The 27,067-nt window shown below is 39.7% G+C and overlaps 1 protein-coding gene across 5 annotated transcripts in view; it reads right to left on the minus strand.

Annotated features, from left to right (window-relative positions):
• The window catches only part of phf14 (PHD finger protein 14), a 163,073-nt gene that overhangs the window by 126,295 nt on the left and 9,711 nt on the right, over positions 1 to 27,067 (minus strand). For all 5 annotated transcript variants that reach the window (XR_008632718.1, XM_055157288.1, XM_055157287.1 and 2 more), the window contains exons 6-9: positions 9,789 to 9,948; positions 3,966 to 4,077; positions 3,431 to 3,568; positions 483 to 629 (exon numbers count right to left, since the gene is read on the minus strand). Coding sequence is in view for 4 of the 5 variants with exons in the window: in XM_055157288.1 (XP_055013263.1) it covers positions 483 to 629; positions 3,431 to 3,568; positions 3,966 to 4,077; positions 9,789 to 9,948 (557 nt within the window). In the remaining variant the exon portion in view is untranslated. The remainder of the gene's footprint in view (positions 1 to 482; positions 630 to 3,430; positions 3,569 to 3,965; positions 4,078 to 9,788; positions 9,949 to 27,067) is intronic.

The raw sequence follows: 27,067 nt of genomic DNA on the forward strand, positions 1-27,067 counted from the left end.
TATATATGGATCTATCTATTGAATATTTTCTGTCAGTGTTCACCCGACTGGGGAATACAGAAAGTAACAAATCTTTTCTTTTTGTAATTTTAAAGGTGCACTGTGTAACTTTTTGGTTATGGGTCTGGGGGTCCTTGTTTCTATGGATATGTAATTGCTCTGTCTAGAACGTTCCACAGTATGACATTAAACAGCTCTACCTTACATTTATTAAATTACAGGTGGTTTTATAGCCCAAAAATACCTAGAAAAACAGATATTCTGACTGTGAGTGGGGTCGCCCTTCCACAGATCTGACCCGTAACTTGGTCTGGTTCGGTCTTCATGAAGATAGAAAGGTTTAATATCATACTGTGACATTTCCACAGAGAGCAGCATTTTACAGACCCTCCACCAGAAAAGTTACACAGTGCACCTTTAAGATTGTCACATAAAAAAAAAACCAAAAAAAAACAAACTACATCATCTGTATGTGGACTCACTTGTGCTTCGGGGGTGAGCTGTTTCTCCCTCTCCTGCAGAGACACCTTACAGTACGACTGTAAAGCCAGATAATTCTTCCTCTTCCATTTTCTGTCAAAGCGGTCGGCGTGCTGTTTACAATATGCAAAAAACGGATCTGCAATATCCTGCGAAAACAACACGAAAGCAACCAGTAAGGATTCATCTCTACTCACAGTACTACTAACATGTAAGGGAAATAGATACTTAAAGGTCACATATTACGCAAAACTGACTCTTGTGAACTTTAAGGCATGTAATAATGTGGACCTGGAGGTGTGTTTTTTTTTATTCACATATTTGAGTAACCCTTTATTATTTGTCTACATTACAAGAAGCTTCAGAAAAGCTAACATCAGCCATGACTCATGTCCAAAAGTGGGTCAAGAATTCATGCTTGCAACTTAACATAAAGAAAACTGTCTGCATGTTGTTCAGCAAAAAAACAATTGATCTACAGCGGTCCAATGTCTTTCTGGACGGCGTGGAACTCAGCCTTGTCAAAGAGTTTAAATACCTGGGACTGACGTTGGACCCGACATTGACATTTAAGAAACACATTAAGCGCCTTACAAAAACTGTTAATTTTAACTTAGTGAATTTTAGACAAGTAAGACCTTTTATGACTTTATATGCGGCACGAATGTTTTTACACTCCATGATTCTGTCCCATATAGAGTACTGCATAACCACATGGTCACTCGCTGCTGCACAACACTCAAACCCATCGAATCACTTTTTAAAAAAGCCATAAAAATATTGGACAAGAAACCATTCTCATCTCACCACTGCACTATTTTAGACAAGTATAATTTATTTAAAGGTTGTATAGAGGATTTTTTTAAGGGAAGAAGATAAATACAGCGACAGTCCTTGTGCGCATTCAGAATTACTGTTGAAGTTTCCTGTCTAGAAGTAATTCAGCGACCGACGCGTCAGTTTTTAGACCCTTCGTCTGCTTCAGTCGCACCATCGCTGGACGAGATCTCCAAGAATCACCTCAGTTTGGCTTTGCTCCTTTTCCTCTTCTCTTCTTCTTTCAGCGACCTCAAAAACGGACTTTCTTTTGCGGCGAACCGGTCGTAGATTCTCGTCCGCCGTCGCGACAAACTTTGTGCGAAATGCGAGTCAGTTACACTAGGGAGTTTGATTGACAACCTAACAGCCAATAGAAAATGAGGGAGCCTCGTTTTCTATTGGCTGATGTTTATCTGGCCTCAACACGTCCACAGTTGATAGATTTTCGTTCTTTTTTTTTTTTTGGTCATCATAATTACAAAGCTGCTGCGTCTCTGTAACGGTGTTTTAATCTTTCACTGACAATTTGAAACTAAAAAAAAAAATCCTCCATACAACCTTTAATTTTAATAATTTTATTGGTTTTAAATATGGATGTTTTGTCTATAAAGTTTTGCATGGACTTGCCCCTCCTCCATTACAGGATTTTATTAAAGTAAAGACTGTGAGTGGGATGGGAACTAGGTCCACAGCCCGGGGGAACTGTGACGTCCCACACAGACGCACAACATTCGGACAAGGTGTGTCTCAGTCAGAGGCACAAAATTTTGGCACAGTCTGCCACTATCAATAAGAGAAATTTCAACTCTTGCCACCTTCAAGTCCTCCTTAAAAGAGTGGCTAAAGAAAAAACAGACTTGTGGACACTTTTAGTATAGATTTGTTACTCGTTTTTGCTTTGTTTAAATTTGTGGTGTTACCTGCCGAGGGACGACAGATGGAAATTAGCAGTCTTGCTATAATCTGGCATATTTACACTGCAATGTTGTAGATGTTCATTAATATGCACTGTCCCTATTAAATAAATAAATAAAAAATAAATACATTTCCAAACCTCAAAATGCTCTGTTCCACCTGTTCCAAATTAACAGCTACCTTTTATTGTTTATCTTTTGTGTGAATGAAACAAAATACAACTCCAGATTTGTTTGTGATGAGGAAACATGATACCATAAAAAAGAAAATAGCAAAATATGGACCCTTTAATAGACTCTAAGGCCTGTCATAAAGATTACTACATCGACTTATTGTGTGTTATGCAGATATGAGCTGCAAAAGGTTGAATTAATAATATATATATGGTTCATTACAGATACTAACTACAAAAGTGATCAATTCTGTCATTTATGTATTGTAGCTCAAATAGTACCAGTCAAAATTTTGGATTCAATGTGTTTTTTTTCCATGTTTGCTTCTTTCTACATTTGATATACACACAGAAGACATCAAATATACAAAGACGTATAGAATAATGTATCAAAGGAAAAAAAAAAAAAGTTAAATAACTCCATAAACAAAACCTTTAAGTAGCCACGCTTTGCTTTAATTCCAGAGATCAGATCTGACTTCATATATTTGAAGTCTTCTGTGTGTATATCAAATGTAGAAAGTAGTAAAAGGAAAAAAAAAAAAAAAAACATTAAATGAGATCATGTGTCCAATTTTGACTGGTGCTGCACATTTTAACAATAACACATTTAGAATAGTTATTGTGGAATCTCATATTAGTTTCAATATTATCGTTTAGTGTCTCTATTAACTTAAGAAATATATTATGTGGAGTAAACAAAGTCAGAGTGAGCCTGTTGTGGCTGCTGTCAGACTGCAGTCTTCGCAGTTTAGTTATTTTACAAAGTTCAGCGTCAACAACAAAGGCTAAATGAAGGAATCAAACAGGTAACACAAATATCTTTGATCATTATTAGTGTGATTGGTCTGAGTACTTGCTGATACTTGAAAAACGTGAGGTATCAGAGCTTTTTGACAATACCAGAAACCAAAAAAGGGGCAGTACATAAGGACGTTTTATGCAGCAGGTCACGAGGGCGAGCAAACCCCTATACTCGATGAGACTTTGACACAAAAACCTTTGAGATTTAACTTGAAAGTGCAATGAGCTGAAGGCTGGTACCTCCTCCGCTGCAGCCTCTGACAGCAGGCCCTCCCTCTGAGCGCAGGTCACGTGGAAGTATGAGCGGCACATGCCTGCGTCACAGCTGATGCACACTCCGGTGCGGGCGAAGCGGGCGTCCTCGCAGAAACTGCACTCCTGAGGGACAGAGGAGCGCGTCACACACAGAGAGGACACAAACAGACTCAAGGCTCCATAGCTTCAAGTGCATACGACGGTGGTTTGGTGAGATAGTATCAGTGGTAAATATTTATCATACTTTTACATCATCAAGCTGTAGTTTGAAGTTAAAATGTTGAGAGGAAAAAGTACAAAAATAAAGGTTTTGAAATGGGATACCTCTACCAGTCATCACCTTCACTTAACAAAATAAATGTGTCGTTGTATATTTTTTAGTCTAATATCTACTGGGTAATTTGTTTAAAGAATGATTTCTCAGTAACAGTTTGGGAATTACCACCACATATTTCATATCTGTAAATATAATCATGTTAACTCTGTTTTAATGAAATGAGTAATAATAATACAAACTCACCTTCGCTCCGTACTTGGAGTAGTTCATCTCTGTGAGGGTTACTGGTCGGAGTTTATCAATGTCTCCAAAAGCCACTCCAGGAACGTAAAGAGCACACACCACGTGCACCCACCTGCAAACATTTGACAATTAAATTATGTGAGTATTTCAGAATTTCAGAATTGCTTTTTCAGAACAGAAGTAACAAAGCAGTCACAGTGAAAATCTGGAGTCATGGAATGTTGAACTGAGTAACAGCAGCAGAGATTACAGCAGCAGTTGTGATTATGCTTGGTTTAAATGTGAGAAATTATGTCAGAGAATATGAAAGTTTAAGGTGCATTGTGTAACGTTTCTGATATTGTCTGGAATGTTTCACAATATGGTATTAAACCTTTCTATGTCGATGGAGAACAAACAAACAAAAGATCTGTGGAGAGGCGACACAGCTCACAGTCAGAATCCCTGTTTTTTTGAGCTATAAAACCACCTGTAATTGAATAAATGTAAGGTAGAGTTTTGCCCTACAAAAGCAGAATGCCGTAACATCATGTTTGATCAAAAATGAGTTGAGAATGAGAATGTCATTTTGTTTGTATTGGAGACCTCCTTTATCATGTGAATAAATATCGTGAAAAATATTGAGCTCAAAATTGCCCTTTGACTCTTATTTTTTTTCCAGTTCCTGTAGTCTGTCTTTGTATCATCAGCCAAAATTAAGGAGTCGTGCAAAGTCAAAAGACAGTAACAGTGTATGTTTTGTTTGTGAGTTGGTCCATACAGAGATTTTAATTCAAAATCCAACCTCTCACCTCCTTTTTGTTGTGGCCTTGGCACAGGGTCCTAAAACATTAAAGGTTGTATGGAGGATTTTTTTCTGTTTCAAATTGTCATTGAAAGTTTAAAATACCATTACAGAGATGCAGCAGCCTTGTAATTATGATGACAAAAAAAAAAAGAATAAAAATCTATCAACTGTGGACGTAATGAGGCCAGATAAACATCAGCCAATAGATAACAAGGCTCCCTCTTATCTATTGGCTGTTAGGTTGTCAAGCAAACTCCTATGTTTCTAGGTAACTGTTCGCTGGCGCACGGGGATTATGTGGTTTACACAGGGGTTCTTCGAGGCTTTTTCAAACTGTAGCTTCCTCGCAATTCGCACAAAGTTTGTCACGATCGCAGACGAGAATCCACGACCAGTTCGCCACAAAAAGAAAGTCAATTTTTGAGTCGCTAAAAGAAGAAGAGAAGGGAAAAAAGAGTGAAGACAAACTGAGTGATTCTTGGAATTCCTTCCAGCGATGCGCGACTGAAGCAGACGAAGGGTCTAAAAACTGACGTGTCGGTCGCTAAAAATATTTCTGGACAGGTCACTTCAACAGTAATTCTGAACACGCACTGGATGTAAACAAATAAATAAACCTTTGTATTCAGTTATACTTAAATTATCTTTATTGTGAAAGTATTTGGTGTATTTATTCATACTGTACACATTATACTGCAAAGTCAAACTGTGTAAGTGTCGCCGCACGATCCTGATCAACACTAAACAGGAAATCCAAAGCTCTTCTAGATCATTTCAAACAAACTCCATGATGACTCAACCTTGGTGAGGTGGAATTTTGGAGAAAATCAACCAAATAATGATTGCTATGGGAATCTTTACATAATAATCTTTAATCACCTGTGAAAGCATTTATGTGAAATAATGTAAGTTGACTTAATCATTGTTAATCAGACTTTTACTTTATCCTGTAGCCAGAGGCCTCATAGGGATCAGCTTCTGCCTTTTGTCTTTGCACAACTCCTTATTTTTGGCTCATGATACAAAGGCAGAGAACAGGAACTGAGAAATAAGGTCAATTTTGAGCTCAATATTTTTCGTATACAAATATTTCTTCATTAGAGCAACTAGTTCTCAAATGTTGGGAGCCTTACTGACTATACTTTTGTCATTTTTTTCTCAGTTTCACACTCTGGCACGTTAAGGTCTTTTGCCTTTGTAGTGCAGCATTGTTTAAAGTCACACTGTGGAACATTCCAGGCACAGCAATGATATATCTATAGAAAAAAGCAGGTGACGGACCCTCCAAGCCAAAACGTTACACTGTGCATGTTTAATGTGATAAAATTCTCTCTGAAAACATCTCTCCGAACACCAAAAGAAATGGATTGATAGATTCGTGTAGCCCCAGCCCGGCCACTGTTGAGTGTGACACAATTTCAAATGCGGACTTTGGGGAAGAGAATCCGAAGTCCAATATAAAGATATCCATCTCTAGCAAGCAAGAGCTCCACAGTTTAATTTGCTGTGTTTTTCATGCTCTAGTGAAGTAGTAAATTTGGGTGCAGCTCGCCTGAGAAGCACTATCAGCGATAACGTGGCTGAAGTCTCCACGCTTCACATAACACACTCTTTTCTCTCCCTCTTTTTCTTCCTCTATCTCTGCTCTTCCCTCCATCCGTCCGCCGCTCCCTCTCTCGCGCTCTCTCTCTCCCTCTCTCCTCCTTAATCCCACTTCCTTTTCTCTCCGTCGCTGAATAAATGGAGTGTTTAGATAGCCTTTGGCAGTCTGCAGCATTTCTACCAGCTAAGGTCATTAGGTGTTATTTGTTTCTGAGCATGTTCCACTGTGTGCCTCGTGTAAATGGCAGTTGTCCAGAGCGCTTATATTCAAGTAGCAAAATGGTATAAATGTGTCGCTTTGGTCCAGTCCAAAAAGTTCTGTCCTGTTACACCAAATATTTACCGCTGACCTCTCATCCCTCGTCATCAAATTCTTCCTTACTCCTCCCCACCAAACCTGTTGTCATTATGTTAAGTTTGTCTTGTTCTTTGTCGTATTTTGACGTGTTGTGTGTGAATAGTTAGTATATGAATAAAGACATTTTACAAAGTTAATTAATAGTGAAAGAAGAGGTCCACAAGACAAATATTATGTTGTATAGTCAGGGTTTCCACTCTTTTTCACTGACAAAATTTGACATAAAGTGAATTTTCCATGACTTTACGGCACCTACATGTGTAAAATGGATCAGACTTTTAGGGCTAAATATGAAATGTTCACCCTTTCTACTCACCTTATGGTTTTGTATTATAGTTTTTAACATTCAAAATACTGTCAGTGCATTTATTGTCGTCTCTTTTAAACAAAAGGTGCATACATCAGAAATAATCATAATGTTTCTCTAATTTATGTCTCTCTTTTTTATTTTAATCTTTATGATTATTTATGTTTTGATTTGTTTTTATTATGATTTTAATGTATTTAATGTATTTCTTATTCTGTAAAGCACTTTGAATTACTTTGTGTACGAATTGTGCTATACAAATAAACTTGCCTTGCCTAATGGCCTAATGAAAACTTAACAGAACGCTGAAAGAGATACTAAAATTCCATGACTTTTCCGAGATTTCCATGATGGTGAGAACCCTGTATAGACAATAAAGGAACGTATACATACTATGTTTAATGTACTTTGTTTGTATTTTAAATTATTATAGCATTACTTATGTTTGTGTAAATATAATATGGACTAAAACAGGGTATCCCCAGGTTTGACTACCCCAAATTTAAGACTTTTAAGACCTTTCTAAGCCCACTTAAATGAAAATTAAGACCAACATCGCACCCATTATGTGAGCGAGAAACACCAGATCCAATTCTAACCAGCCAACTACTATATCTAGAAACTAAAAGCCAGCGTGGACTAAACTTACACTTCCCCATGATCCATCCAACGTCTTCCTCCACTCTGCTGATTGTTTACTCATTGCTGCCGGGTCCAGAAACCAAAGTATTGTTTGCGCAGACTCCAAATTAGATGTTCATTCACGTTACGTTACTTCACGTTGTTGTTTTTTTTTCCCTCCCTCCATTTAACATTGTAAACACTAAACAAAAAAATAGGCTACTGAAATTTACAACATTTGTGATAAAAATAACAGTTGGGCAACATAATTTAAGACTTTTTTAAGGTCTTCATTTAAGAACATGAAATTTAAGACCTTTTTAAGACTTTTAAGACCCAGCGGCTACCCTGTAAATGCAGTAGTTGTATCATATTATTATTATGATTACAGCAATCGTCAGTCATCTAAAACAATGTAATGATGTGATGCGATGTACCTTATCTTATGTGTCATGTCTAACAGGTGAATGTGCATGATGGGAAACGCACTGACAATGTCCCAGAGGGAATCCTAAAGCTGAAATACCCAACTTTTCTTTCATAAATGAGTAAATTATGTTTTGAAAGTGTGTTGAACTTTGTGACCAAAATCAGATCCGTGCTGTCTTCATCTAATTAGAAAACATTTTATTTATTGCAAACTTGAGCCATGAGTCACTATACGACACTATGGGATGAGCGCTGATTAGCTGTCCAAGGGTGGTCCACCCCGCTTCACTTTTCTGTCTGAAAAAGCTGTTTGAAAGCGGCGCTAGCGGCCAAATAACTCTTGCAAGTGAATACAAGTGTTCTGCCAAGAGGGTCGAGAGAGCGAGGGACTAATTAGACAGATTTAAAGGTCCTGTATTACACAAAATGGATGTTTGTGAACTTCAAGCTGTGTTATAATGCTGTTACCTCCTCAAAAACAGACCTGGATTTGTGTTTTGTTTCGTTCACACTGGTAGTTTTCAAGTTACCAGCTCCTTTTACGTCAAATTCAGAAGAGATTGGCAATTATAGAGAAACAAAAAAATGTCCAAATGATTCTAGTGAAGGTGTGTGGAGTTTAAAAACACAGTGGAGCACTTCTTGTATTCCCACATGACATGACAAGAGTGTTTTATGTTTGAGAGAAGAACCAAGTATCAGTGTTGGGAAGGTTACTTTTAAAATGTATTCCCCTACAGATTACAGATTACATCCCCCAAAATGTAGTTTGTAACATAATCCATTAAATTACTTAAAGTGAGTAACGTAATCTGAATACTTTGGATTACTTAGTTTGCTGTAGAGAAGCAAAGACTAGAATATCGTAACATCAGATGTTTTCTCTGCTAAAAGACAAAAAAAGCCCAGATTTTACTTAACCGTATTAAAATTATTATTGATAGAAGAGGAGGAGACACGGCCCACACAGCATGGTTTAGTCCTGTTAAATCCTGTTTGAGACATAGTTTAGTCCTGGTTTAGTCCTGGTTTAGTCCTGGTTTAGACCTGGTTTAGACCTGGTTTAGACCTGGTTTAGACCTGGTTTAGACCTGGTTTAGACCTGGTTTAGTCCTGGTTTTTGTCCTGGTTTAGCCTGGTTTAGTCCTGGTTTAGTCCTGGTTTTAGACCTGGTTTTAGTCCTGGTTTTAGTCCTGGTTTAGACCTGGTTTAGACCTGGTTTTAGACCTGCTGGTTTAGTCCTGTTTAGTCCTGGTTTAGACCTGGTTTAGACCTGGTTTAGACCTGGTTTAGTCCTGGTTTAGTCCTGGTTTAGTCCTGGTTTAGACCTGGTTTAGACCTGGTTTTAGTCCTGGTTTAGACCTGGTTTAGTCCTAGTTTAGAAAATACCTCTGTGTAATCCATTTATTTAAACAAAGTAACTGTAATCCAATTACCACTCACTTAAAAAGTAACTGTAACCGAATACAGTTACTCATAATTTGTACTCTGATTACGTAACTCCGGTACATGTAATCTGTTACTCCTCAACACTGCCAAATATGCAGGTTTGTGTGAAAAAAATGTGTGAATGAAACAAAACACAACTCCAGGTTTGTGACGAGGAAACAACATTATAACATTCGATCAGAAAATGGGTCCTTTAAATAAAAAAATAAATCAGGTACTTCAGCTTTAAAGCCTCTCGGGAATGTGGGAATGTGGGAATGTTGTGCCCACCTGCCGGCGTCCGTCTCCTTGAAGATGCCGTCCTGGTTGGGGCAGAGCTCACAGCTGGGCCGGACCCCGTTCTTGCAGGCGTCGCAGAACCACGGCTCGGTGGAGTTCTCTGAGGCGGAGCTCATGATGGAGTCGCTCTCTCCGTCTACGCCGTAACAGCCTGAGAACACGGAGGAGGAGGAGGAGGAGGGAGGAGAGGGGGAAGAGGAAGAGGAGATGGAAAAATAAGAGGAAGTTGAAGAGGAGAAGAGGAAGAAGAGGAGAAGAAAGAGGGGGGAAAAGGAGGAGGACAACAACGAGGAAGAAGAAATAAGAGGAAGAAGAGGAGGAGAGGAAGAAGAGAATATGGAAGAGAGGGGAAGGAGGAGGAGGGAGAGGAAAATGCGTAGGAAGACGATGAGGAAGAATAAGAACAGGAGGAGGAAAAAGAAGAGAAGGAAGATGAGAAAGAGGAGAAGGAAAAACAAGAGGAAGAAGAAGAGGAGGAGAGGACAAGGAGGAGGAAGAAGAGAATAGTGAAGAGGGGTAAATAGGAAGAGGAGGAGAGGAAAATGAGGAGGAAGAAGATGAGGAGGAAGAGGATCAGGAGGAGGTAGAAGGAGAAGAAAGACGAGGAGGAGAAGTAAAAATAAGAGGAAGAAGAAGAGAAGAAGGAAGATGAGGAAGAGGAGAAGAAGGAAGGGGCGGAAAGGAGGAGGAGGAGCAGCAAGAAGAGGAAGCGAAGGAGGAATAGGAGGAAGAGGAAAACGAGGAGGAGGAACAAGGGGTTGGACGAGGAAGATGAGCAAGAGGAGGAAGAGGAGGAAGAGGAATGAGCAGATCGACGAGGAAGATGAGCAAGAGGAGGAAGAAGATGAGGAAGAAGAGGAACAGGTGGATGGGGTGAAGAGGAGAAGAAAAACGAGGAAGAGAAGGAAGAAGAGAGGAAGGAGGGGGGGTGAGGAACAAAAGGAGGAAGGAAAATGAAGGAAGGAGAAGGAATATGAGGAAGAAGAGGAGGATAAAGAAAAGAAGGAAGAAGGGGCAAAAGGAGGAGGTGCAAGAGGACGAGATGGAGGAAGAGGGAAAAAAGGAGGAGGAAGAAGCAGGGGGTGGACGAGGAGGAGCAAGAAGAGGAAGCAGGAAGAGGAAAAAGAAGAGGAGGAAGGAGTTGGATGAGGAAGAAGAGGAAGAGGAAAAGGAGGAGGAAGAAGAGGAAAAGGAGGAGGAGGAGCAGCAAGAAGAGGAAGTGAAGGAGAAATAGGAGGAGGAAAACGAGGAAGAGGGACAAGGGGGTGGACGAGGAAGAAGGGGAAGAAAGAGAAGGCAGAAGATGAAGAGGAACAGGAGGAGGAGGACAAAGAGGAGAAGAAAGAACAGGAGGAGGAAGAAGAGAAGGAGGAGCAGCAGGGAGGTGGACGAGGAAGAAGAGGAAGAGGATGAAGAGGAGAAGGAAGATGAGGAAGAAGAGGATGATAAAGAAAAGGAGGAAGAAGGGGCAAAAGGGGGAGGCGCAAGAGGACGAGATGGAAGAGGGAAAAAAGGAGGAGGAAGAAGAAGGAGTGGGTGGACAAGAAAGGAGGAAGAGGAGGAGAAGGGAAAAGTAGCGTTGGTGTTGTAGCTGCGCCAATTACACTGTTCATTAAAGATAGCATCAGTCATCCCATTTTCTGTGTCAGCGGCTTCATGAAGGGCAGTGCTGGAACATGGAGGTTCGGTGCGGAGGTTTGGTACCGTGTGGAAGTTCAGTGCAGATTCGGTGCACATTTGGTGTCGTGTGCCGCTCGTCCCTCCACACACTGAAACTGTGACCCTAGAACAGGCCCCCCCCGAGTCTCACCTCTCACATTTAGACATTTACAAATACCAGTCTGAAATAAAACTAATGAAGTGTGAGGCTGTTCCAACATACAACACATTTCACACCTAATCACACTCCCTGATTACATTTTACACGGGGAAAAAATGAACCGGAATTTCAATTACATGTCAGGAGCTAAACACAAATAACTTAACCAACGATTAATTCAGTTAAAGGTGCATTGTGTGACTTTAACGTGCAGCATCTCATCTGCATCGTCCATAGAAATTGTCCTCTGCAAATAATGCCAGTCCACAAAAACAGCGCTATGAATCCAGTTTGAGGCGTTCTTTCAAAGGAAAAAGGTGGGAGTAGTTCCTCACGTGTGTCTGTTTACATCCACACAGCGCACGGATCGAGGTGAAATTGCAGATTAGTGATAGTGACTCTATTTCCTGTGGACTTTCATTCATGTATCTGAAGTTTTGCACCACCATTCACAAATAATAATAACACTGATTTTACTTGTATCTAAACTAGAAGTGCAGTGCTCTGATCTTAAAGGGACAGTGTGCGGAATTTTGGACATAGGACCTCATTTCCTAGTGAGCCAGAGTGTTGGAGACGTGTGGAGACACTTTTTTAAATATTCCATCCAGTCCTTGTATTTGGAGAGGTCGCTGGTGCTAGACTAGTGCATGTCAATGGCCATAGTTATCGTGCCACTAAAAACAGTCTTACCCACTCCACAAAACACTCAAAGTAAATCTATTATTACACCAGACTGTCGATGTAAATGTCTGTGTTGATAGAATAATGTTTGAAATAAAACTAACCTTGCATCGCATGATACGTTGAATGTTGAGGGACTATTTTCTCATATATCAATCCGCCACTGCCAAACTTTCTATCAGGAAGTACAACTCGCTGCTGCTGCTCAGACATAAATCCTTCAAATGCAAGGTTGGTTTTACTTATAAAATTATTCTATCAACACAGACATTTACATGAGGACCTATGTCCAAAATGCCGGACTGTCCCTTTAAGAGTTTCATAGTGAGTTGTTTTACTCTTGACAACTTTGCAGCCTGTGGTCTGCAGACATATCCCACTGCAGTCTTTGTGATCGGAGATTTAAAAACTCATGAGATTCTTTTCATGTCTGTGGTGTGCGCTTTTGTCACATGTTTAAAAATCGTTTAAGACCAAAAGATCCTGTAGTGTGCGGAGGCCGTAAAAGTAGGGCTGGGTAACATTAAGAAGTTGCCAATACGATACATACCTCGATATGTGCACTTTCTGATTTGATATGATATATTTCAATTCGATTCGATACGGTTCAGTAAAAACAATGGCTAAATCATGGCTGTGATACTCAAAGTCTTTGTTAAACCACTTCTTGTGCAAAGTGAACATGAAACACAAACATTTTAATCATCAAAACAATGAAAATGTCAAATGTGTTGCATAAACAAGTTTCCTTCCTCTGAACAAGCAACAAAACTGTAGCACTGTAACAAAATAATTTAGTAAAATACACCAAAAAATACTCTTGACAATATATTGATACTGTATCAACACATTAAGCAATACGACATATCAATATTTCGGTATTTCCATATTTCTGCACACTCCTACTTAAGAGTACTTTAAAAATTGAGATTTGCTCTTTGTGTCCATTCAAATTGTGACTTTGATTCGATTGTGTATGTATTTACAGCCATAATTCTCGCAAAGCAACCCTCGTCTAACCTTCTAACAACGGTGTTAAACTAAGTCTTTAACCCCAACTGCTTTTCCTAAATAAGTCTATAATACAAAACAACAAGACTGAAAAGCAATACAAAAACTGAAACCCATTAACATCCTAAAACAATACAGTGAGTACGAGACAGTCTCCATCCCTTTGGGCTGATGCAGGATTAGAGCCGCACACGAACTCAGAAACAGTATTGTGACAGAGGAGCGTTTCACAAATAGAACATTTGCTGGAAAACTATACCCCCAGAGAAGCAAAAGCATTTGAATGTTGTCCTCTTAATTTTCTGAGGTTGCCTAAATAATTACTTGGCTGATGTGGTTTCTATGGCAGCTATTACACCAGGCAGACGTGCTCTTCACCACCAATGAGGGCAGCAATCAGCTCTGAGCCTCGGCTGGGAGATAACGCTCTAACTCCTAATTCAGTGCTCCAGCCCGGGGCCGTATGAGCAGTGGGGAAGACTCACAAATGAAAAGGCGGGCGCTCTGCATGCATGTCCACACACACACACACACACACACCAAACACACACACACGGCAAACACAGGGCCAGACGGGCTTGTTTATTCAGCTCTGCACTTGATTTGGTGCAGCCATGTCCTCTCTGATTGAGAAAGCGTTTGCTGCGTGTCATGAGGAATTTCTAATTTTGAACTCTGCTCTGGGTAACAACTGGAGTTTTTGGCACACTGTCGCCGCCTCAAACCGCCACATAGTCCACAAAGGCGTAAGTGTGATAGTGGTGGCTTTATCCAAGTCTGATTATCAAAACCATAAAATCACGTTTAACGGTCAGGTGACGTATCAGTTTTTTTTGTTTATGTCAGTTGCCCTATCCAGTCGCAACCAGCCTCTAGATCAGATCTTGGCATTGTGCAGCTCCAGTGCCACGTAAGGCTCTTTGGTTGACTCTGAAGCTCATTTGGAATTACAAAATAAACACATTTTATCATTTTACCTCATGCATGGACTAGAGCTGCATTGGTTTTATTTTAGGCCACGTTTATATGATGACGTTCTGAACAGAAGACGCAAAAGTGGTGTCACGTCTTCATTTTCTATTCCGCATTTAGACAAGTGTTTTTTGGAGGAAATCTGCATGATGCAAAATTGTGGAATTCGATAAGGTATGCATGCCAGGCGGCTAGGTGGTGATGTATGTGACGTAAACGCGTACACGACGTGAGCAGATCTGACCAGAGTTTTGCGTCTTGGGCAGTGTAGACGGAAACGCTACGACGGAGCGTAGCGTTGCGTTTTTAAGCCCCAAAAATGAAAAGCACTTCTGATAAAATATTTTGTCATTTTTACTTGCAAGCATTCTCATGTAAACCCTTAGAGGTGTTTTGTTTTTTTTAATTAAATTTTTTGTAAGGCAATCTCACTTTTTCATTGCTTAGTCAAAACATAAACTCTTACCAGTTCATCAAAACAACGCTATTTATAAAGAAATACAATACAGTTAAGCATTTTGCCTGGGCCTTCCACAATATTTTTGTTTCTCATGTAGCCCCATGAACAAAATAATTGCCCATCCCTGCTTTAGAGCTTGATACTACTAGACTTTAGTTATAAAATACCTTTTCCTTTTTCAGTAGTAGTATTATTGGTATGGAAAATGTCTATTACGTTTGATAATATAGGCAGCGTGTTTGGGTTTTTCTTTTTAAATATGTATAGAACTAACATTATTATTATAGTTTCTTTATTCTAGATATTGATTAGTACAGTAATAGCTACAGAAGAAAGTGAGTTGAAGAACTGGTATTTTAAACCAGATATTCTTGAAGTAGCAGTAAAAACAAACAAAAAAGGTAAACAAAAACTCAAAAAGGTGCCCAGCGTTACCAGCCACATTACTGTCACTGTGACTGGAGAAAACAGGATTATGTGTCTTCTCCAGAGATGCATCAAAAGTGCCAGTAACCTTCTGCCCTGAAGACAAATCAGAAAAAAACATAAGCGAATAGAAAAGTAGGGACTATATCATTCATCACTATCTACTGTTACGATGTAATGTGGACCTGGAGGTTTCAAACAGAGCCACAAACATTTCACAGCAGAGAGGTCACAGCTAAAGCTCCTCTGACCTTCACAGCCCAAAAAACCTGCTGCATTTAAAAACCCATTTCTGGCACTATTTACCTTCACAGGTTGTGGGTAAGGGTTAGGAGGCCAAATCCTACCTTCTGCCTATAGCTCCATCTCCATTTACCCCCACATAAGCAGGAGTTTAGCGGGTAGGATCTAGCAGCAGCGCCCTGATTGGAGTTTGGGGTGGTGCTACTCTTAACGGTCTTAACTGTGAAGCGTGGCGCCAACCTTCGCTGTTCCTTTTGAACTGAGGTACAAAGCTGGAGCGGGTAAGCCACGGGTCGCTGGCTAATATGAGCTAAGCTGACAAAAAGTGATGACTACAGGATAGCTTCATAATAATCCCTGAAGCCAGAGATTATCCTTGTCAGAAATGACGAGACCGGCAAAAGAAAAGAAGGGGGAAAGGTAGAAGTGTGTTAACTACATTGAGATTGGACAAAAAGAGGCAGGATGTTAACATAAGTGACTGTAAAGCAGTGGTCTCCAGCATTTTTCCCCCGGTGAGCTACTTTTACAAATCAAAAATGCCAGAGAGCTACTAATTTTAGTGTCTGCAAGAAATTTAGCATATATAAGCCTTAGATGAAATACAGTTAAATGTCTATAAAATATAAACTATTATCCATGTATTAGTGCACAAAGTCAGGCATCAAAATGACACAATTACAATGGTAATTAGGGGTGAAAATATACCCAAGCCTAAGTCTACGATATCGCCACAGTATGAACCTCACAGTTCAATATTTGTTGTGATATGGTGGGGAGGCTCACAGTTAGGGATGTAACAATAGCTCAAATCTCACAGTACGATACTTTTTGCGATATTTTATGGAGGCTAACAAAACTGTAAACACGGTACTTTTTCCTCTTAAAATGCCTTGACAGGACTTAATCCAAAAAACTAAGACTTAAAACTGTTATTTCTTCATGTCTTCATAGTCTGCGCTGAAATGGAGCAAAGGATCATGGACCATGTAGTTTACTGTCTTTTTTAGCTATTACTGCACCATAAGTCTTAATTTAAGCAATGACACTTGCAATTTGATATATTGTGATGGTCTACGATATTACTGTAAGAACTTTGACGATACGATATCACGAGATTTCGGTTATTGTTACATGCCTTATGGCAATTAATTGAATTTGAGTTTTTCTAAGAAATACATTTAAGTTATAAATCCCTTGGGGAGCTACTTTGAAGTGAGTGGAGAGCTACTGGTAGCTTCGGGCTACAGGTTGGAGACTCCTGCTGTAAAGGTAGCAGGTATTAAAAAATATATTGTTTTGAAGATTTGCAAAATTCGAGATTCAAGCATAGTTTATAAGAAAAAGGCTGCAATAAAGAGCTGTTCGTAAATGATAATTGTGAGGGGGGATTGTGATTTGTATCGTTTAAAAGGTCCTATATTACGCAAAACTGACCCTTGTGAGCTTTATACCAAGTTATAATGCTGTTACCTCCTCAAAAACAGACCCAGAATTTTGTTTTGTTTCATTCACACATGTTTGAGTAATCCTGGTTTATTAGCCTTCATCTTCAAGTTCATAATGCTCTGTTCCACCTCGTGATGTCATGAAGCAATAGTTTTCAAATTAACAGCTCCTTTTACCTTTTGTTCAGCAGAGATTGACAATTCCAGGACTGAAATCATCCAAATGATTCTAGTGAAGGTGTATGGAGTTTAAAAACACAATGCAGCCTTATTACCACATGTAGTATTACCACATGACATCACAAGGTGGGACAGAGTGTTTTCTGTTTGATTGAAGAACTCAGCCTAAATCTGCAGGTTTGTGTGTTAAACATGTGTGAATGAAACAAAACAACTCCAGGTCTGCATTATAACGTAGATCATAAAGTAGTGTAATATGGGCCCTTTAAATAATTACAGTCCACATTGTGTTTTGATTGCAATTACTGTTACAGCCCGAATTGGAAGCACAACCATGACATTTACAGACCCTTTCAGCGCGTTTCAGATCGATCGCCCGCTCTAATGTCATCTGAATATTGTCACAGGGATAATCCAAAAATATATCACCATTTTATTGAATATGCCCCCCCTAAGTGAGCGTAAACAGGCACGGGGAGAATATGAAATCATGTTGTGATAAAGAGGGGAACGAGCGCTGGTGTGGCTTGGCTGGTCTGATGAAAAGACAAGTGATGAGCACCTCAAAAGAGCATCAGCGGCCATCTGTTATCCCGACAGCAGCCATGGCTCACACTCAGAGCACAGCTTCACTCAGACTAATCATCTGTCTATAGACGTCTGCAGGCACAGAGACGAAGAAGAGAGAGAGACGGAGAGAGAGAGAGACGTCTGCAGGCACAGACAGAGACGAAGAAGAGAGAGAGAGACAGAGACGGAGAGAGAGAGACGTCTGCAGGCACAGACACAGAGAAGAAGAGAGAGATGGAGAGACAGAGAGAGAGAGAGACGTCTGCAGGCACAGACAGAGACGAAGAAGAGAGAGATGGAGAGACAGAGACGGAGAGAGAGAGACGTCTGCAGGCACAGACAGAGACGAAGAAGAGAGAGAGAGAGACGGGAGAGAGAGAGAGAGACGTCTGCAGGCACAGAGACAGAGAGAGAGAGAGAGAGAGAGAGAGAGATGGAGAGAGAGAGAGAGAGACGTCTGCAGGCACAGACAGAGACGAAGAAGAGAGAGAGAGAGAGAGAGAGAGAGACGTCTGCAGGCACAGACAGAGACGCAAAGAGAGAGAGAGACAGAGAGAGAGAAGGAGAGAGAGAGACCGTCTGCAGGCACAGACAGAGACGAAGAAGAGAGAGAGAGAGACAGAGATGGAGAGAGAGAGAGACCGTCTGCAGGCACAGACAGAGACGAAGAAGAGAGAGAGAGAGAGAGAGAGAGAGAGAGAGAGAGAGACGTCTGCAGGCACAGACAGAGACAGAGAAGAGAGAGAAAGACTGAGAGAAAGACAGTCTACAGGCACAGAGACGGAGAGAGATGGAGAGAGCGTCTACAGGCACAGACAGAGACAGAGAGAGAGAGAGAGAGAGAGAGAGACGGAGAGAGGGGAGAGAGAGAGAGAGAGAGCGTCTGCAGGCACAGACAGATGGAGAAAAGAGAGAGACAGAAAGGGAGGGAGAGGGAAAGAGGGAGAGAGAGGGGGAGAGAGAATGTCTGCAGGCACAGAGACAGAGACTGAGAAAGAGAGAGGGGAAGAAAAAGAGAGAGAGGGGGACAGACAGAGGGTGAGAGAGGGGGTGGGCAGAAAGATAGAGAGAGGGAGAGAAGCAGAGAGAGAGAGAGAGAGAGAGGGGGGACTAAATGAGAGACATGGGGAGAGGGGGGAAAAGGAGGGTGAGAGAGGCACAACGAGGCAGGTAGAGAGAGAGAAGCAGAGACAGAGAGAAAGACAGAGGTAGGGAAGGAGAGAGAGGAGGAAGAGGCACAGACAGAGAAAGACAGAGAGAGAGAGAGAGGTAGGGAGAGTGAACAAGACACAGAGAGAGACAGGGGGAGAGAGAGAAGGATAGAGAGAGAAAAAGGAGAGACAGAGCGAGAGGCAAAGGGAGAGAGACACACAGGGAGATAGAGGCAGAGTGAGAGAGCAAGAAAAGTAGAGAGAGAGAGATAGAGAAAGAGAGAGGCAGAGGGAGAGATAAAGGTGAGAGAGAGAGAGGAGGCACACAGAATCCATAAGGGGAGAGCACAATGACGACAGATGCTTCTATTTAGGCCTCGATGAAGGCTGAGAAATGGGACTGGAAATTCACTCCAACATTAAAGCGCAGAGTAATGCAACAGATTGTGCCGCGTTCTGTCATCATCACCAACAAGTGGCTCTCGTCGTTTAAAATAATCAAGCGTTCGGCAAACACCGAGTCACGGGAGACGGTTCTGATGCCGTTTGAAGCCGCGGGTCCTTCACAGTTTCATACGATACACGCGACAGATGAAGTCTCAGGATCATGGAGTGTAAAATGGACATGAGCATAGGCGTTCTTTTGGATCCATCGACTCCATTTAATTTTACACTGAATCACGCTCGTCATCACTCTTTCTTTAGCTGCTGCTGTGAGCCTCGTTATTTTGATCTTAGAATGTTAAAGAAAGTGTTTTGTTTAATTAAAGTGGCGGTTTTATACAATGTGGCGCTGCAACAAAATAAAAGTACAAATGGTACAGACAGTGCAAACGGTAGACTCCATAAATATTTCAGAGAACATTATATTTGGTGTCTTTGGTCTAGAACACTCTGTCAAAACAAGTGAAAAAAGCTCTACGTGCATTGAAGCTTTTATCATGTCTGTACAAAATGTATGAATGCTGCTACTTGCCGTTTCTCTCTTTTCTCTGTTTTAAATTGTTCAAAGTGTTAAAAATGTAAAATGTAATTGGTGGTTACGTTTGAGCATTCCAACATGTGGAAACAACATATCCAACCTATTTTGATCTTAAAGGGGCCAGATCAGAAAACTCATGGCACATATATCCCAAAAATAACAATACGTTCAAATATTTGTGCAGAGAAACACAAATCTATTACAGAAATCTTTTTTAATTGTTGAACTCTTTCTTTTACAAAATACTATAATATTATGAACAACCTGAAACTTTAAGAAAAATGTAATTTCAACACAATGTTTATCTTGTATGCAAATAGGAATGAGTCCATTTTTCTTGTAAAATCCTGCACTCAACATCCACTTTTCTCATGTTGGATATTTTTCTGATGAGGGTGTCACGGTCAACAGTCAAAACGATCGTCCTTTAAGAGAATTTGGAAAGAGAAAGTCTTCATTTGTGCTGCTCTGGTGGGAGGGGCCACACACAGAGACACTGGAGACGCTGCTGTGCTCAGCACCGCAGAAAATTACCAATATTTTAATAGAAAGTATAATTAAAATATTTTAGTAGAAAATCAGCTGAGGGCCAGATTAAAGGTCTTGGAGGGCCGGATCTGGCCCCCGGGCCGTATGTTTGACACCTGTGTGCTAGACTGAGGCACTTCAGCACCTGTAACTCAGGTTTGGCATGAAGTTTGGCACATGACACTCGTATGGCTTCATGTAAAACAGAGCAATACACATAATACAAATGTAAATTATCATTTTATCCGATCATTTCTAATTTAAGCAATGTGGCCTATTAGTTTGTGCATTCATCTGTTCATCTTTGTTTTCTTGGGGCCCTTACAAACCACTACAGAAAGCGCCTGACAGGAGAAAGAGGAGTTCTGACTTGAAAAAATAGTCAAAACACAAACAAAATTCATCTTTCTTTTGGCATGTCATCTTAGAGAACAATATGTAATTCCACTTGCCCCAAACGTCCTGCAGTCCAGTGGTTAGAATGGTGATAAAATGTTCGTATTAACCTCCTCTTCATGATCCTGGAGTTTTTATTTTACTACTCTGTCCGTAAATCAAGATAACATGAATATTAATAACAGACGAATCAGGTGCCTTCTTTCGCAGAGGTCACTCACATTAGCGTTAACAACAGGTTTGATTGACAGCGTTGTTAAGCGCCGGCTCCCTGTCAAAGCAGCGGTACGAGCGGGAAGAGGCGTCACCTTCAACAGCCCTGATCTGGACAGGCTCTTTCGTTGCTATGATATTCGCAGTTGAAATGTGTTCTCGTTGATACTCGCGGCTCCAAATATGGAACTCGGCTTCAAATTCGCCTCTATAACCGCAAGCCTCGTTGAGCTTCATTTGACTGGAGCCGAATGCTGTGGTTTACATTACACTCCCTTAATCCACTTCTTTACACTGGCTAAGAATTTCAGAGTATCTCAATACATGAGATAAAAAGTATGAACATGAACAAACTACGATGTAATGATAACAATAATCATACACATAACTACATAAATATTGTAAACAAAAGAAAAGCACATTTCTCGAAAAGAAGTGGGAAGAAGAAAAACTTATATATATTAAACCGCCCCAGTTCGTGACATAGTTTCAAAAATTATGTGTTTGCTTAGGAACACTGATCACAAAACTTTACAAATATTTACATACAGCAAAATAAATTACATACGGTGCATACTATGCGTCTCACGATACGATATCGTCACGGTATGAACCTCACGGTACGATATTTATTGCGATATTTTGTGGAGGCTAACAAAACTGTTAATATGTTACTTTTTCCTCTTAAAATTCCTTGATGAGACTTAATCCAAAGACTTTAAAGTGCTTAGAACTGTTATTTCTTCTTGTAGTCTGCACTGAAATGAAGCAAAGGATCATGGTCTGTGTAGTTCCCTCTGTCTTTTTTTAGCTGTTGCTGCACCATAACTCTTAATTTAAAAACAAGACTTGTAATTTGATATATTGTGATGGTCCACGATATTATTGTGAGAACTTTAACTGAAATATCGTGATATCGTATCGTCAATGTTACATACCTAGTCCATACTAGATATAATTTTCAACCCAATTAATTTTTTTTATTTGTATTATGTTTTAGTTATTATTTTATCTGTATACTTTTTTCATTTAATTATGTTTGTTTTTGGGTTTTTTTTGTAGATCACTCAGTGCTGTCACTCACCATTATATCACGAAAGCAAAAACTCCTCATAATTTCTTTTAAAGCTGTGAATAATCCTGTGATGTATCGCCATTCATTTCCAGTATGTATAATCAGATTAAACCATTACTTGAATAAACATTTACATTAAAATCTGGTCTAGTATTCCAGAGTCATTAATGTTATTCCAGAATGTACACAGAAAACGTAATGATCTTTGTATTTAATGACTCCGTGTATTTGTTTTTGAAGACAATCTGCTTTTATTTGGTTTCTGACACTGCTTATCATTTCACATTTTACATTATGTGAAGACAAGATGGTGTAGTGGAGAAAATTAAGCCCTTTGCAAGGCTTCGACTACAGTTTGCTGAAAGCTTTGAATGCTTCCCGTGGCTTAATTTGGCTGACTAACACAGACAATTTTGGTAATTTGGTATTTTTACAGGTAAAAATAAACCACACGCAGTATCCCAAACTATTTCAGGAGCCAAAGTCAGTCAAATTTCTTACACAAATGATCACCCGAAAACGTCTTCCGCCTCGAATCTTCTTATGTTTGATTTTTTAACGATGACTCCTCCACGCAGTCTCTCCACGGCTTCTACAATCTAAAATCTCGGTGCTATGGTATGATAATGATGTCTCTTTTTGACTCTGCGATCCTCAGACGTCAGGAGGAGCGGGGCGGAGGGCGGGGGGGCTGCTTCTGTTTGATCACTGCCTGGATGTGAGTGAGCGGGGCTTTCATGTTCTCCTCTGGCTCTCTGGTCCGGTTGCTGGGGTCTGGACACTGGGTCAAACACCAGAACAAAAGACTGGACTTGTGAAAGCTACACCTCCTGACAGCTCGGCGCACACTCCCCACCTGATTTTGACCCAAGACTTGAAGGGCTCTGTGATCTTACAATGCATTCTGAAACATATCTAGTCCGTCGATGAGACTGACACAAAATATTACACGTGTATTTGTTGACCAATGAATTAATATTATAAAGTAAGCAGTTATTTTGTTATGATCCTACAGTTTCAATTCATGGGAAGTCCGTCTTAAAACCCATTTTTGTGTGAGTTCAGTGGTCCTCTGTGTCTTTTATTTTATTTTATATTTTGATTTGCTGCTATTTTATGATTTTTATGGTTTTTGCTTTCATTTTGATTTGACTGGTTTTATTGTTTTAGGACTGGTATGATCAAATTTTAGCAGTTTACCTTTTTGTTGTCTTTATTTTATGATCTCTGTGCAGCATTTTGGAAACTGCTTTGTTTGTAAAAATGTGCTTTAGAAATAAAATGGATTTGGATTTGGATTTGGAAGGGTTGCTTAGTTCATTTTTAAATAATAGTTAATTGATATCTGGTCAATACAGATTTTTAAAAACATGTCCAAAAAAATGTTTATAACAATGAAAGTGGCATTATTCAATCAAAATGGCAACAAATAATAAGACTTACTACATTTTATTTGTAAATATTCTCCATTATCAAGTCTTCAGTCAGCAGATTAAAATTTTATCTGGTTGAAAATCAAAATTGTCTTTTAAAATAATCTTTTGACTAGTCTGCTACATTAGTTTTTAGTTGCAGCCCTATTCGTGGATTTCACAAATATTTCATTGTCATGGAAACTGTCAAATTTTTTTCATAACGCTAAAACTCATGGATAATTTAAGACGCTGAGAAGCTGCCAGCGAAGTCATTTTTATTTCCGAAACAACAAACTTGACCAAAATAGATAATTTTATGTGGAATAAATACATTAAATTACATGTGTTTTTGAAATCTTCTGTTACTCTTAGAGAAACACAAATGCAAATTGTATGACGCAAGAGTTTTGGGAAATAACCTTGACCTAAAATTGCAAATAGAACCAAACGACTCCTGGTAAAAACTTCTGGTAATGGTTCCAAAGTTTTTTGTCAGGAACTGCACAATAATATCTACTAAGAATTCTTGTTTAACACAGTTGATGTCAGGGCAAACTTGGGTCTGTTTTTTGTTTATCCAAGCACTTTTGCATCCGTTTAAAATGCATTTCTCCTAAATTACACACCGAAATATATTTGTGATAAAGCAGAGGCTCATCGACAATTGTGCTTACTGAGAGGGCGAGCGGGCCAGCTCAGCACTGCTCTGCTCCTAATCACACTCATCTCACTGTGGAAACTTCCTCCAAATAAATGCAGTAAGTGCAGGAGCGGGTCTGCATGCGTAAGTGCTCCACACCTGCAGGAGCGCACTGGATCAGCCTGCACAGAGGCACAGCTCAGCACAAAGAGGAAGGAGGAGCAAACACAGACTCACACTAGTCCTGGAGAGACCTAAGAAAATCTATTCACGCAGATTACACGTTAGAGCTTTACTATGAAGAGGTAAACGCCAAACTTCAGCTTAATTAACCATTGGGAGAAAACGTGAAGCAGTGTCCAGATATTCACAGCTTCAAAAGAAATTATAAAGAGTTTTTGCTTTCGTGGTATAAGGGTGAGTGACAGCACTGGGTGATCTAAAAAGGGTAAAACATTAAAAAACGAACTGCATAATATGTAATTTATTTTGGTATATGTAAATATTTGTAAAGTTTTGTGATCAATGTACATAAGCAACCACTTAATTTTTGTAACTATGTCATGAACAGGGGTGGGTTAATATAAGTTTTTCTTATTCCCACTCCTTTTTGAGAAATGTACTTTTCTGTCGTTTACAATATTTATACAGTATGTGTATGATTATTGTTTCTCTCTTGGCACAAACTCGAAATAAATACAAATCAATCAATCCATATTACTATGAAGTGATCACGTGTCTGAATGTCGAATAGTTAAAAAGCAGTACTAAAAATTTCCCAAAAGGCATCAGTGCTAGGGCTGTGCAAAAATACTGAAATATCGATATATTGTATAGTTTAATGTGATGATACAGTATCGATATCGTGAGCTGCTGTATAGAGTATTTTTTGGTTTATTTTAGTCAATTATTTTGTTACAGCGCTACAGTTTTGTCGCTTGTTTAGAGGAAGGAAACTCATTTATGCAACATATTTTCACTGTTTTGATGATTAAAATGTTTGTATTTCATATGAACTTTGCACAAAAAGTGGTTTAACAAAGACTTTTAGTATCACAACCACGATTTAGCCTTTATTTTTTATTGAACCATATCGAATTGAATGGAAATTTATCATATTGAATTGTATTGAATCGAAAGCTCACTGTATCGGGGTATGTATCGTATCATGGCCTACAAACTTCAGAACCTCTCCTCCAGAGAGACGGCTAAGTTTTACGTCATACTGTTCATGGTTATAGTCAAAGAAACAGCAATTCCATAGAAATAAAGAGGAGAATGAGGCTCTCTTCCAAGGCAAGAGTCGGGTTTGTGGAGATGCAAGTCCATTCACAGAAAGGACGCTTGTTTTTCTATGTTTTTCAACGCAAAAACACATTTAAAACATTATTTTTTTCTAGTGTATTTTTGCTAAAAAGTTGCATACTTTTTGATTTAACATGAGATCCGTAAATATCAGTCCATAAACTTATCTGTGTCACTCAGATTAAATGCCAAAGTCACATGATGTGTGTCTAAATCTATGTGTAAATGAGCCTGCTAAACAGCATAGAAATGTAGTGACTGAGGGGTTAGAGGTAGGGATGAACATTTGGACCCTGTAGTTTTTTTTTTCCAAATAGAGCAGAGTACCAAAGTATAACAATCTGAATCATTCTGCATAGTGAGTGACCTTCTCTTGACTTTTAAATCCTTACGGAATTCAATTGTACTTAATAATAAAAAGTAGGAAGCGATCAAATCCTACAAAAGATGGCGGTAAAAGTGTAGAATTTCTCAAAAGGCCACGCACATCTCTCCATGTTTTATTCCTTGGCGTGTGGCTCCACAGTAAATCTGAGAGGAGAGGAGAGTCCATCAGCACAAAAAGAGCTGAGCCTCAGAATTAGACCCCTAATAGTGTCATAAATCCATCCATTTGGAGCAAAGTACACAAAACGCACAACTTATGGCTTGAATTAAGTTCATATTTTACTGCTAGGAGTAAAAAGGTGCTGTCTCGTCCTTGGAGAGGCAGATAGAAGTGGCCTGGGGCTTTCTCTCTCTGCCTCCTCCTTTCCCCTCCCACAGTCCCCCACGTGTCTCCTCGGGCAGATTAGACTCTTCTCTGGGGGACTAAATATCAGCCGAAGCAACAGGATAAACACAAGAGCTGTTCTAATGTCTGTGTGAGTCTTCAGGGAGCAGTGACGGGGCTGTTTACACACATGGCTACGCTCTGATCAGTGCGAGTGGCCCGAGTGCGTTAGAAAATTATGCAGATATCAATAGTTTTCTGTCGACTTACAAAAGATGCAGTTAAAGCTGCTCTATGTAACTTTTTGGTTGGGGGTCCATCACCTGCTTGCTTCATTGCTCTGCCTGGAATGTTCTACCTTACATTTATTCAATTACAGGTGGTTTTATAGCTCAAAAATACCCAGAAAAACAGGCATTCTGACTGTAGGGTCGCCTCTCCACAGATTTCACCTGTAATTTGGCCTGGTTTGGTCTCCATGATGATAAAAAGGTTTACTGTGACATATTTTCTCACATTTATTACCCATTATTTATGTCCTTAATATGAAACTGCCTCCTTTTTTTGATATGTGGTCCAGTGTTGTCCAAAGAGGTGGGAAGAGATAGACCATAAATGAAAAGTCCCCAACCCCACTCTGGACTTTATCCTCTCCTCATTCTCTCCTTCCACAGTAAAGCACTTATACACTCATCACTGTACGAACCGTTCTGAATTAAACAGTTCGGAATTAAAATATTCTCCTTTGAGTTTACATGGAAATAATAATTCTGAATTGAGGTTTACATGGAAAACACGTTAAATCGGCTTTATTTAATTAAGCTCAAGGTCTGGGGGTGGAGAAGGTTCTGACGGGACACGAACGTATTTACATCGACCGAGATGACAAAAGCCGGTAGCAGCTGAAGTGTGTGTTTTCTTCCGGTTTGTCATTACGCCACGGACACAAACATGATCCAATCTTTTTTCGCTGTTGTTTTGATGAGCAGCTGGAGAATTCTCTCATCACGCTTTACGTCTCTCAGCTGAGGAGGAGAAGG

Source organism: Boleophthalmus pectinirostris, unplaced genomic scaffold (genome assembly GCF_026225935.1).
Source record: "Boleophthalmus pectinirostris isolate CB_2022bp ecotype Guang Dong unplaced genomic scaffold, ASM2622593v1 HiC_scaffold_21, whole genome shotgun sequence".
NCBI lineage: Eukaryota > Metazoa > Chordata > Actinopteri > Gobiiformes > Gobiidae > Boleophthalmus > Boleophthalmus pectinirostris.